Source organism: Aedes aegypti, chromosome 1 (genome assembly GCF_002204515.2).
Source record: "Aedes aegypti strain LVP_AGWG chromosome 1, AaegL5.0 Primary Assembly, whole genome shotgun sequence".
Classification (NCBI taxonomy): Eukaryota; Metazoa; Arthropoda; class Insecta; order Diptera; family Culicidae; genus Aedes; species Aedes aegypti.
The window spans coordinates 25117219-25130751 of record NC_035107.1 but is presented as its reverse complement, the minus strand read 5'-3'; the positions used below and the strand labels follow the sequence as shown (position 1 = coordinate 25130751).

General features: G+C 36.6%; 1 protein-coding gene across 1 annotated transcript in view; it reads left to right on the top strand.

Moving 5' to 3' along the window:
* Positions 1–8676, top strand: part of LOC5580053 (interferon-related developmental regulator 2) — a 45361-nt gene extending 36685 nt beyond the window's left edge. The window contains exon 2 of the mRNA XM_001654767.2: positions 6892–8676. Within this exon, the coding sequence (XP_001654817.2) occupies positions 6892–8171 (1280 nt within the window). The 3' untranslated portion in view covers positions 8172–8676. The remainder of the gene's footprint in view (positions 1–6891) is intronic.
* The last annotated feature ends 4857 nt before the right edge of the window (positions 8677–13533 follow it).

Genomic DNA, 13533 nt, shown 5'->3' with positions numbered 1-13533 from the left:
GAGAGGGACAACTCCCGCTAAAACTTCGACAGATTTAGTATGAGTGGAATTCATTAACATTAAACAAATCCTCAAACAGCGAATTTGATTTTTTTTAAGTTTTGAAAAATATGTTTGACTAGCACAACCAAAAGTAAAACATCCATACTCCAAAACTGAGCGTATTGTAGTATTGTAAAGAGTTATTATATAAGAAGGATGGGCACCCCACCAAGTGCCAGTAATGATACGAAGAAAATTGATTCTTTTCGAACAAATTTTCTGAATGTATTTGATATGTGAATTCCAGTTCAATTTAGAATCAAACCAAATACCAAGATATTTATACTCATCTACTTGTTCAATTTCAAATCCATTATGGTATAAATTTACACTTATGGTGGAATATTTACGTGAAAATATAATAAATGTAGTTTTTGAAACTAAAAAGGGAAACCATTATTCAAAGCCCATAATCCAATATTATCCAAACAAATTTGCATGTAATGTCGAATAATTTCTCTGTTTTTTTCACTAACGGAAATGACCTTATCATCTGCAAATTGATAAAAATAACATCCATTTGGAATTACAGATGATATATCACTAGTAAATAAATTATATAAAAACGGACTCAAGCAAGAACCTTGAGGTAGACCGAAATAACTAAAACGGACCATTTTAGAAGATCCATTATGATAAAAATGCATTACTCTGAAAGAAAATAAATTGTAGAGAAAATTAGATAAAATGGGAGGAATTTTATAATCATTCATTTTTTAAAAAGTGAATCAATAAGCACCGAATTGTATGCACGGGATACATCCAAAAAAGTGTTTTCTATTGAAACATAATTGAACTTGAGATGCTAAAAGTACTGTGCAGTCACGAATTCCACGACCTTTTCTAAAACCCATAACTTCAGCCCATAACTCAAGGCGATTAAGAATCATTCTTTCCATAAGTTTACGAAGGCAAGACAGTAAACTAATTGGTCTACGACTATCAGCCAGCGAAGGATCTTTACCAAGCTTTAATATACTAACTACTTTAATTGAACGCCATTCTAATGGTAAAATATTTTGCAAAAGAAAACAACTATATATTGAAAGTAAATGAACTTTTCCTTCATATGGTATATTTTTAAGAACAATAAATTTAACATTATCAATACCCGGAGCAGTATTGTTAGTAATAGATAATGCTAAATCAAACTCATCTATTAAAAATGGAGAACAAAGTTCAGGGAAAAAAAATGATGGTCTGTTTGTTTTTAAAATTAATATTACAAGGAACAAAATCAGGACAAATTTTAGGTGCAAATTGATTAATCCAACTATCTGAATATTCCAATGTATTGAGAGTAAAATTGTCATGATTTCTTAAATTTTTTGCAACTGTCCACAATTTTGATAAAGAAGTTTCTCTATCAAGATTTTCAATAAAATGTTTCCAATAATTCCTTTTCTTGAATATAGTAATACGAGTAAACAGAGCTTCCTCTCTACGATATAACAAATAGTTTTCTCTAGTACAAGAGGGACGAAATTTTTTAAAAGCATCTGATTTGGGTTTCAAAGCGTTAGAACAATCTGCATCCCACCAAAATGTAGGACGCCTATTCTCTTGAATTTTAGGAACTGACTGTTTTTTCTGTGATTTTTGTAAACATTTTACTGAAATTTTAATGAATTGATTATATTTTTCAATTGTAGAACAAAGGTCTTCTAAATGTATCAATAAAGTGGACATCAAATCAGAAAATTTCATCCAATCTATAGTTTTTGAAAAGTTAGGAATGTGAGAATTATTTGAATTTGCACTACATGTTGAACCAGCAACTTGAATCAAGATAGGAACATGATCGCTTCCATTTGGATCATTTATTGTTTTCCAAGATGATAAGAAAGCTAAATTACTTGAACATAACGATCAATACATGAATTTTGTAATGGTGGCACAGCAAAAAATTAATATCATTGTGTTTAACAGAAATTATAACATGTTCAAGTTGTATGTTTAATGATAAATTCAAATACTTAAACTCAATGCCACTCCTAATACCAATCAGAACTCCTCCAAATAGAATATCCCAATCTTTCCGAATAATGTTAAAGGATTGAAAACATAAAGCTTTCGAATCAGTTAACCATGTTTCATTCAAACAAAAAATATCAATGTTGTTATTTGCAATCAAAACTTTTAATCTATCCACTTTAGGAATAACACTTCTGCAATTCCACTGTAAAATATTCAGAGATCTTTTATTATTATAAGAAAATAATGAAGCAATGATTAGTCTGAATGAATTCAATTTATCAAGTATTGAACTAAAAAGGTAAAATCATTTTTATTATTTTCTTCCAAAAATCACTGAAACCCAATAATTTTACTAATTCTTCCAAAATACCTAACATTGAATTATCATCTTTACAATGTTTGTTCTCATCTGAAGTATTTGCATTAAAATCATTATTTGGTGGATCAAACTCAACACGTTGAAATCCTGAGATTGTATTAGAAGTGGAACGAATCAAACAAGGAAAATTTTTGTCAAATGATTTTACTTTAGAATTATGGCTTTCTAGAGGTTGACTAGATGATTTGAGAATCCTTTTTCTTTTAGGGGGCGGCTTGTAAACAAAATTATCTGAATTCAATGAATTATCCTGTTCATCATCAAGTAAAGATTCATAAACATTAGAATTTGAAATGTCTTTTGAATTTTTCAAAATCTCTGAATATGAAAATTGATTTCTATTTTTAAGCTTTTGATTATGAATGATTATTGTTTTATGGCTATATCGGTCATGCGACTCAAAGGTAAAGGGAGTCTATAGAAGTAAATGATGGAAACGAATAGGTGCATAGGCGTCGCAAGGGAGCGACAAGATTGAAATTTAATTAGGTGGCTCAAAAGCTTTTCCAGTAGAGAAGCTAGGCAAAATACAGGACGCTTCGATGCTTACTGACTTTAAAATGGCTTGCTCAATTTTCACCACCTAATTAAATTTCAATCTTGTCGCTCCCTTGCGACGCCTATGCACCTATTCGTTTCCATCATTTACTTCTATAGACTCCCTTTACCTTTGAGTCGCATGACCGATATAGCCATAAAACAATAATCATTTAAAACAATCACGGTCGAAACCTTCTCCTTTTGATTATGTTTTGATTGATTACTAATATATACAGGACAATCCTTCAAGGCAATGTGTTTCTGATTACAATAAATACAACATTCTGAATGTTTTTTACACTCGGATGATAAATGGGATTGTGCACATTTCGAACATTTAGGTTTATTCGAGCAAAATTGAATAGTGTGTCCAAAAAGGAGACAACGTTCGCAGTGCATCAGTTTAGGATAATAAAGCCTTACTCGAAAAATAACTCCATCAACTTCTAGAAAGTCCGGAAATACTGATCCAGCAAATGTAATCTTAATGCAATTGGAGTGAACATATTGAGTTCCTTTGTCATTTAAAAAAAGCTTAGATAATCTGTGGCAATCTAAAACATTCACAGTCGAAATAGCTTTATTTTTGAATATTCCAATGCCGTGATTTATAATATCATTGCAATCTAAAGTTTCATCATATATAACACCACTGATTTCACAAAAATCACATGGTGCGTATACACGATAAGAACCAGCAAAAATTTGAGACTCCAAAAAGGAATTGGCATCATCGCGAGAACCAAACACTGCTCGTAACTTGTCAAGAGAAACTTTTTTGATTTCTTTGACAGACGAGTATTTTTCATATATTTTAGCCGAAATCAATAAAACATTGATAGGCTTATCTTTTTTTTTCTAAAAAATACTATAAAGGGGCCAGAAAATGATGTAGGGTAAATTTTAATACGCGTTGGCTTTGTAACAGAAGATGGTCCTGGTGGAGGATCATCTTCTTTTGAGCCAGAATCTTTATCATCCACATCCATAGCCGTGGTAGTAAATATCAATTGAAGAAAATAAATTATCCTAACAAACGTAACGAACTATAACAAAAATGATACTTATCAGAATTTTGAAAAATCAACTTGATCCGGGAAAGCTTCAACTAAAATCTTTCTTGAAAGTTTTAGTTTTCTCCTTCCGCGCCACACAGGATGTCTTCTTCTCGCGCCACACAGGAAAACTTCTTCTTCTACGCACCACACAGGAAATATTCTCCTATCGCACCACACAGGAATCCAAGTAGCAGGGATCTTGAAAATTTTCTCACCTGAAAAGGAAAAAATGTCAGCCGATGCAAAAACAATGTCTTGACGTTTCCTTTTATGGGACCCTCCATTTGATGTCCATTTATCCAGCTCACTGCCGACATGCCTATTAAGAACCCTCCTGAAAATGCAAATTATGGAGCTTCTTGTGTGCTTTCATTTCCAAAACCGTTCAAATTTCTGTATTTATGCACCTCAGAGCTACTATTTTGCCTGAAACTTTTGCCTAACAATGCAAATGAAATTCCCCCGATGGATTTTTATAAGAATTAGATTGGTTTGAGTGTTAATTTTATGATTTTCTGTAGGGGGTCCATAATACGCAAAGGGTCCATTACCGGCATGATTTTTAAATATCTTGGGAATTCAATAAACCAAGCATGCAAAATAGGTCTGTTAAAGAGATGGCGTCTTCGGCAGAGTTGTTCAGTAGCTCAAAGGTTATCCTTGTATAGGCCTCGAAATTGCAGATTGGCCAAAAAGATGATAATCCTTGAGCTACTGAACAACTTTGCATAAGACGCAATCTTTCTAAGTGGTCAAAGTGTTGATTCAACTTGCTCAAACAATGATAGCTCTTGAGTTATTGAACAACTTTGTCGGAAACGTCATCTCACTAAATAGACAGGCTCCTGAAATATCTGCAAACAAAAGTAAAAGTTTTATGCACACCAGTGCCACCTAGCGTTCGAATTCCAAATTAGATGAGGTACTATCAGATAGCGTTCCATCTCTAGAACAACTTTACTGAAGACCCCAAATTTCGAAATTATTTGGAATTTGAGATATATTGATTTCAAATTGTAGACTACTCGAACCGTACATAGTGCGTTGAATATGCTTCTTAAGAAGATTCTTGAGGAATACATTTTGGTTTGGTATCGATAGAGATCTTTATTGTAAAATGATAGCATATATGTACAAAGTACAACAGCGCGACAGCCCGAAGGTTAAAAAGATCTCTCCTTGGATCTAACATGAGTTTCACAAAAAGAATTTCTTCAGGAGCCAGCCATGGTCATGTTTAACTCATAGAAACACAGCAAAAAATGGTTTCTATAATTACAAGATATTTTTTAGATATTTCAACAAATAGTCTGTATCGTTTTGTCCAAAACTCTTTCAAAAATTCAAACCGTTAAGTATTTTATAAATCTAATCAAAAATAATTTATAAATAAGTTAAATCAAATCTAGTGGAATTAAATGGTATAGTACTAAATTCGGTTTTTTCATCTACTTATAGGTATTCTACTAAACAGCTCGAAGATTTATTATCAAGTTAAATCAAGTCAAACTATCAAGTCTCAGGATCATTATGTTATCTGTTTTTAGTTTTTTTTTGGGCATCCGAAAAAAACGGAAATTTCAAAACTGATTTTGAATGGACACCCTGTTATGAAGAAGCTATTGAAATTTTACTTGGGAGAAATTAATTGTTTTGGAGTAGTTCTTGGATGAAATGTTGGAGAAATTCCTTGAGAAATGTGTGGGGGAACTTCATGAGAAATCCCATGTGTAATTTATAGAGGAATTTCAGGAAGCGTTCTAAACATATTTTCTTGAATAATCCTTGTAGATTTTTTGGAGCAATTCTAGAATGCAAATGTGGATGAATGGAATTCTTTATGAAAATGCCTGGAAGCATAACTAGAGAATTAACGTTGGAATTCTCGTAGATTTTCATGGAAAAATTCCTAAAGGAATTCTTAAAATGAAATGATTTTTTGTGGACTTCTGTAGGAGCCTTCAGAATGTTTCCTATAGCAACAACTGGGAAAATCTGAGAACTAGTCGAAAAATTTCTGGAGTAAACCCTGAGAAAATCTCTTGGAAAACTTTTCTTTTTGAAATTACAAGAAATGCTCAAGGATTTCCTTGATCACATTCTGAAGCAATTCCTCTAAGCATTCTTCGGAACGCCACTGGATTAATTTCTGGGATACTTGATGGTGGAATCACCGGAAGAATTTTTGCACGGATCTCTGGAGGAGTCCCTGAATGTAAATCTTTGTAAGAATGTGCAGAATGATTCCGAAAGCTTTTCCTCTAGGAATCTGAAAATACAGAAACCGTACGTGGGCTTCGTAGCCGTGCGGTTAGTGTTACCAAGCGTTTAGCCGCATCGAGTCAAGCAGTGTGGGTTCGATTCCCGCTTCAGGCCGGAAAACTTTTCGTGAGGAACGTTTTCCGACTGTGCCACTGGGCGTTGCATGTTAGTCTGTTGTCTAGTGTGGTGCTTCCTTCAAAGGGCAAATCGTCCACTGGAAGCATTAACGTGTAGGTGTCTTAAAAAAAAGACACGTGAAGGAGTCGTGTGATAGTCTCTGAAGGTTTCTCTGGAACAAATAGAAATTGCAGCTTGACTAATTGCAAGCAGCAAAAAGAGACTTTAGATACAATTTCAGTTAAAATAGAGACTTTAGGAACCTTCCATTGAAAATAGATACTTTTTTTTGACTTACGTTTGAAAAGAGACTAAGTGTCTTAGAAGAGACCTGCTATCAGTCCTGCAAATATCGTTATGCAAATCGACCTTGGGCCAAATTATAGCGCTCTTATTTTGCGACGTACTACACGAAACAAAGATTATTTTGCTTAATTACGATATTTTTCGTACATTTCAATCGACACCAAATTTACACCTCAAACTAACGTTCAAATTCTTCCCTCTTCTTTCAAGCCAACGGCAACGCCCATCACAACAACGACTCGGACGACGATACGTCCAACGACAACGCCAGCGTGTACTCGTGCCAGTCGGAAACGCTGAACGATGCCTACAACAACAACACGGACGGCGATTCGACCCAAACGGAAGCCGGTTCCGGCTTCGAGAAGCACGAGGAAAAGCTTCTGCAAGCGATCGAGAACGCCACGGACAAGTCGCTCCAGACCCGGATCAACGCATTCCAAGTGATCAACGAAACGCTCGTCCATCACTACATCCCGGACTTCATCGATGACCGCAAGATGACGCTGATGGATGCGATCGAAAAGTCCATCAAGAAGGGCAAGGGCGCCGAGCAGGCCTGGGCAGCCCGGATCATCCCGCTGTTGGTGATCCAACTGGAAGGCGCACAGGAAATCAACGGAATGATGAATGTGCTGAAACCGGTCTTGTTGGCAACGGCCCAAGATGGAGCCGCTTCGTACGATGCTCGCGCCAAGTGTTGCATGGCCCTGGGCTTGCTCAACTTCCTCGGAACCGACGACATCGGAGATCTTCTGCCACTAATGAAGAACTTCGAGGGTATCTTCTCGGGAAGCTACCTCAAGGGAGACAGTAGCCCAAGCAGTGCCAATGCGGACGCAGCTGCCCTCCACAGTGCCGCCCTGAGCGCATGGGCCCTGCTTCTCACGTTGATCCCATCCGGAGATCTGGTATCGCTCGTCAACGGCAACAATCAAATGATTCCCTCAATCAACAAACTGGTCGGTATGCTTCAGAGCCCTCACCTGGACGTACGAATGATCGCCGGAGAAACAATTGCCTTGATTCTGGAGAGTGGTCGCTCGCACGACGAGAGCTTCCTCGAGGACGAACTACCCGATCTGATTGAAGCCACGCAAAAGCTTGCCACCGATGCGCACAAATACCGCGCCAAACGGGACCGCAAGGTTCAGCGTGCGACGTTCCGGGACGTGCACCGTTACCTGGAGGAGGACATCTCGCCGGAAATTTCGATCAAATTTGGCAAGGAAACGCTGCTCCTGGACACCTGGTCCCTGCACCATCAGTACATCTGCCTGCGCAATGCGTTGGGATTCGGCATGAACGTGCACCTGACCGAGAATGAGTTCCTGCGGGACGTTTTGGAACTGGGCGCCAAGATGGACGAACTGGAGCGCAGCTTAAAGGTGGCCAAGGCGGAGAAGAAGTTCATCAATGCTGCTGCGTTCAAGGCTCGGACCATCACCCGGGGCAAGAACCGCGACAAACGATCGGCCGTTGTCAACTAGAAGGGGCGGGAAGCGGGTGGTCGTTGTTGTACATAGAAGCGTGTGATTTATACCTACTTTTTTTTATGATAACTTGGATTTACTTTAGGTAGTAGTTATCCGATTTTTTCTTTCTTTTGATAGTAAAACTATAATATTGTTTGAAATTTACGTTAACGTTAATGCTTGATCGATACCTATCGTTTCGCAAATTTGTCGCAATTGGGATTGTCTTCGAAGGATCAGTCCAGGCAAATCTTAGGTACATATTGAATATCGTTTGAATTGAAGAAACATGTTAAGCACCGAATTTCCTATGTAGTAGCTGTGGTTAGAATTGTCGAACGTTCATTACTAGTATGATAGCCCCCGTCGTATAAAATCTACTCAATATTGCAAACAACCGGTAAGTTTAACATAGTGGAAGGAATAACAAATTGCATGTAGAAAAATCGTTTATGTGTAAACCAATAAAATCGCAACTAGTTTCGTTCTCTATATAGAACTAGAAGTGATCCTGAAAGGGCAAAAAAAACTGTGTTGTACATACGGAAGAAACTCTCCCTTTGATGACTTGTTGAGTTATGATTTGAGTTGATGTCACACGTTGAATTACAGGTTCCAAGAATCACCACCGCCTTTTGGATGCGGTGGATGTCCTTTACAACCCCAACTCGGAAATTCTGGAAATCGCTGAGACGGAACTACAAGGACGTCCTGTAGGCCAAGGCGCCACATCTGCTTCAAATCCTCCGTCAAGTCATGGTACTTTGTTTCCTAGTTGAACGTTGATCGAACATCGCCAGCAGTTCATCGATGTTGTTGAGGGTTATTTGTTTCATCCTTTTTAGCTTCTTTTGGAGCTCAGGAAGCTTCTTTGTGGAAGTTAAGAGGGCTGCTTTGTGAAAGCTCAAGATGGTGTTTTGTGGAAGCTCACTAAGCTTCTTCTGAAAGCTTATTTGTGAAAGTTCTGGAAGCTTCTTTGTAAAATCTCTGCGAGCTTCTTCTAAACGCTCACGAAGCTTCTCCTGGATGCTTCTTCTGGAAGCTTAGTAAGCTTCATCTGGGAACTCAGGAAGCTTCTTCTGGAAGCTCAATAAGCTTCTTCTGGAAGCTCATGAAGCTTCTTCTAGAAGCCCAGCAAGCTATCTCTCGAGAGTTTAGAAAACTTCTTTCCGAACTCAGAAAGTTTTGTTTTTCAGAAGCTCTTGATGATGATGATGATGGTCCCGCCACATACCCCTACAAAGGTTTGAGCTAGACGATATATCTTTAGGATAATTATTATGATCAATTTAATCAGATATTGCAAAACGAAACGGTCTGATTATTTTTACAGATATAAATAACATAGAAATTTTCATACTATACAGCAACAAATAAATTTTGTAAACACCATTGATCTTAACCACAGATGTTCATAAGCATAACCAGTGATCATGAAATTCTAACAAAATCCAAAACCTTGTCAGGATTGAAAACTCCGCAAGACGATTTCAAAACTATCGACAACATTCGCATTTTCAAGAAGTTTCCGACATTCAACCAGCGAGCCTAATAATCCAAAGAATCCTTCAACAGTGCAATTGTCCAATTTTGTTTATAATCATAAAATAGTCATTTATACCTGTGTACCGCGCGCGAGACTCAAACTTTTGTAGACTTCACAAAAAAATAGGTTTTAAGCTAAAGCTACGTCAACAATATAAAAATCCATCATCATCATCAGGGTGAACATAATAGTTTGTCTATACCCTAATGAAATAAAACAAATAAATTATGCAATCAAATAATCTGTTTGTAAAAACATCGTCAAGATACAAAATTAGTCATTATTAAAAAATTACTATTTGGCTGCTCAAAATACAGCTTTTACGTGTGAAATGCATAGTCTCTTGAACTGTGACAGAGTCGTTGCACGCTTTATTTGTATTGGCATAGAATTGAAAACATTTATTCCTTTGTAGTATAATGAGTTTTGTGAAGCACCATGCAGAAAATTGGGTGTTCTGATTTCGTCCGCGTTTCATGTGTTATATCTATGAATCAAGTTTGAAACGGCTTGTTCTAAATTTTTAGCTGCAATGAATAACACGGTGTCATCCGCAAACAAGTTAATATCACAAAATCGTAAAACTCGTCTCATGTCATTAATGTACATAATAAATAAAATGGGCCCTAATACACTTCCCTGTGGAACACCAAGATTACTTTCCACGGGACTGGAAACCGAATTATTAAAAACAGTCCGTTGAGTTCTTCCACACAAATAGCTTTCGAACCATTTGTATGCAGAACCCGAAATGCCAAAGCGCTCGATTTTTTCAACAATAAGGGCCTAGAAATCGTCTCGAAGGCGCGTTTCAGATCCAGAAATACAGCAATGATAGTTTCTTTACACTCCATTTTTTCTTTCCATTTGGCTAAAACCAAGTTCAATGCGGTTTCACAAGAATGTCCTTCTCGATATCCCGATTGCTCTGGTATCAGCAAGTTATTATTATTCAAATATTTTATCAGTTGGCCTTTAACAACAAGTTCTAAAATTTTCTCTAAAGTGTGCAACATGTTGATGGGACGAAACTCTTCGGCTTTAATCGTTCCAGCAACCTTTTGTATAGGAATCACTAAAGATTCCTTCCAAACCTGTGGCACGTGCCCGGTTCTCAAAGATTCATTTATAAGGTCCAACAGATTGTGTCCAATGACATGAAAGCAATCTTGCACAACTCTAGCATTAACATTATCTACTCCAGCCGTTTTATCTAAAGAAAAACATATACTTCTTAATTCATCAAATGTAATCGGGTGAAAACATTCAAGTTTACATCTACTATTAACCGGCTGTTTGATTTCGTCAGGTTCAGCAACCAACTCAATAGATTGGTTGATCGATGAAACGCTATCGACAAAATATTTGTTAAAATTACATGCAATTACTTGTTGTTCTAATGTGCCATCGAAAGTTATGGATCGCGGATTACAATTATTAGGTTTCAATAAAGACTTTAAAATTTTCCATAACTCCTTGCTGTTGTTCTGATGCTGATCGATTTTCCTCTGAATATATTCACAGCGGGTCTTTTTCAACGTTTGTGAATATATATTTCGCGCTAACTTGTACCTTCTCCAGTTATTATCATCTCCTTAAAAACTTTTTGTACAGTTTATCCCTCTTGCGTTTAAGACGAAGTAGCTCTAAACTGTACCAGCTGTTTGAGTTTTCTAGAGATACAAACTTTTGTTCAACTAACTTATTGGTACTGGTTTTTAATATATCCGTTAAAACAGCTGCTTTATGATCCAAACTGCCCGCACTATTATGCAAACCCATACTTCTTTCAACAAGATTTGATACCGCCTGTTTTGAATATTTCCTCCAGCACTTTTTTCTTACAAGATTATCTCGAATACTACTGTTATCTTCAATATTTATAACTAAAGTTTCATGATCGGTTATTTTCACATCTGAACATGTGACTGAGTTTACTATATCGAAATTAGAATAGACATGATCAATAATTGTTCTATTGTGCCGGGAAATTCGAGTGTAATCGGTAACTTTTTGTTTCAAATTGAAATACTCAGCCAAACGCCTCAAATGATTCGAATTCGCATCACTCCAATTGATATTAAAATCGCCAGCAAGTACGTTAAGTTTACTAGGATCTATAAATGTCTCGAACCACTTTTCTAAAATTTCAATAAAACGCTGGTCGCTTGAACTGGGAGAAAGATACAAAATACCATAATTACCCATCTTCATGCCACGTACAACCGTAATGCCTAAGAACCAATTACCATCATGCGCCTCGTTCGATTGAAGCTTGAATTGAACTGATTCTTTGACATAAATAGCAACTCCGCCAGTGTGTCTTGAATGTGACAAACAAGCAGCAATATTGTAACCCGGAATATTATACTGATTAAATGCGTCAATGTCTACAATATGTGTTTCCGCGAGAAGTACCAAAAATGGACGTTTTTCCTCTACAATCTGACGTAATGCAACGTAGTTTGTAGATAATCCAGCAATATTAAAATACAAAATGTCTAATTGGTTCACATTACTACTGGAACTTGTTTTCTATTTATTGAAATGCAAGCTGCTTTTTTTCTGATCAAATAGCTTCTTATATGCCATACATTCATTCTTACTGAACGCTGGATGATTAATATTCAAGTTCATGTTACGTTCATTATGTATTTTTATACAATTTACACATTTCAATACGGTTGACGTACACTCCGATGTTTTGTGACTTCCGCTGCACTTAGAGCACGCAGTGCTGTTGTTGCACTTCGTACTCATGTGCCCGAATTCTCCACATTCGAAGCATCTTAATACACTAACCGCGGGAACTACAAGGCACCGATCAAATTTAACATTAACTTTTTTGGCAGTTAAGAGACAGCTATACGTATCAACATCTACTTCGATTACGGCATTGTATTGCTTGTATCGGAAGCGTGGATTTTCATAAACATTTAATACTTTCACATCATTAATCGCGATATCTTCGCGAGCTCTTGGATCAGCTGAAACATCTATCGGAAACTCAGGAAGTTACTTGCGGAGTTTATGCAAAAAGCTATGTTTTTATTTCATTTGCTCAAGAAGCTGCTCCTTCCAGAATCTCCCGTAGGCTTTTCCCGATAGCTCAAATAAACTTTTTTCTAAAGCTTCTGAGAGAATGTAGAGAAGTTTCTAGTGGCCTTTCTTTCTACCAAAAATTTTGAAAGCTTGTTGGAAAACTTCTTCGAATAATTTTTAAAACATCTTAAAATACGGAAAGGATTTCTTAGGACATTTAAGAAACTTGCCCCTGTCATGTCTACCTATCTCAAGTGATATTAATTATTTTACCTTTTGACTTGGTACATTTTATCTGTTCGTACCTACGGTATTTCTCAGCTATAAGTACTGGCTGCAGTTGGTGCAGAAGAGGAACTTCCCGAACTGTGGACTAATTAACATATTATTTTATTCTTTATTTACAGGATATAAAAGTGACGACGAGGATCATGGAAACGTGTGTTGAAGATAATCGGTTTTCTTTGGGGTGGCGAATTGCCAATTGTTTCTATTTTTGAAAGTGTGGTGAAATGGCCGATTTGAGTTGAAACCAAATTGTTCTTCAGAGCTGACGAAATTGTCGTTTATTGTGAACATAGTTGTTCTTTTGTGGAGCGATTGCTATATTGAGATGAACGAAATTGTTCTTTAGTGTTGACGAATTTGTCAAATGTAGTGTTGAGCAGTAAAATCCAATGAATTAGCAAATTTGCGTATTTAACATAAGATCGTGGAATTCTTTGGATATATTTTTGATTGTTCGTTGTATGAGTTGTTGCAACTTGTAAATGGATTTTAAAGAGTTAT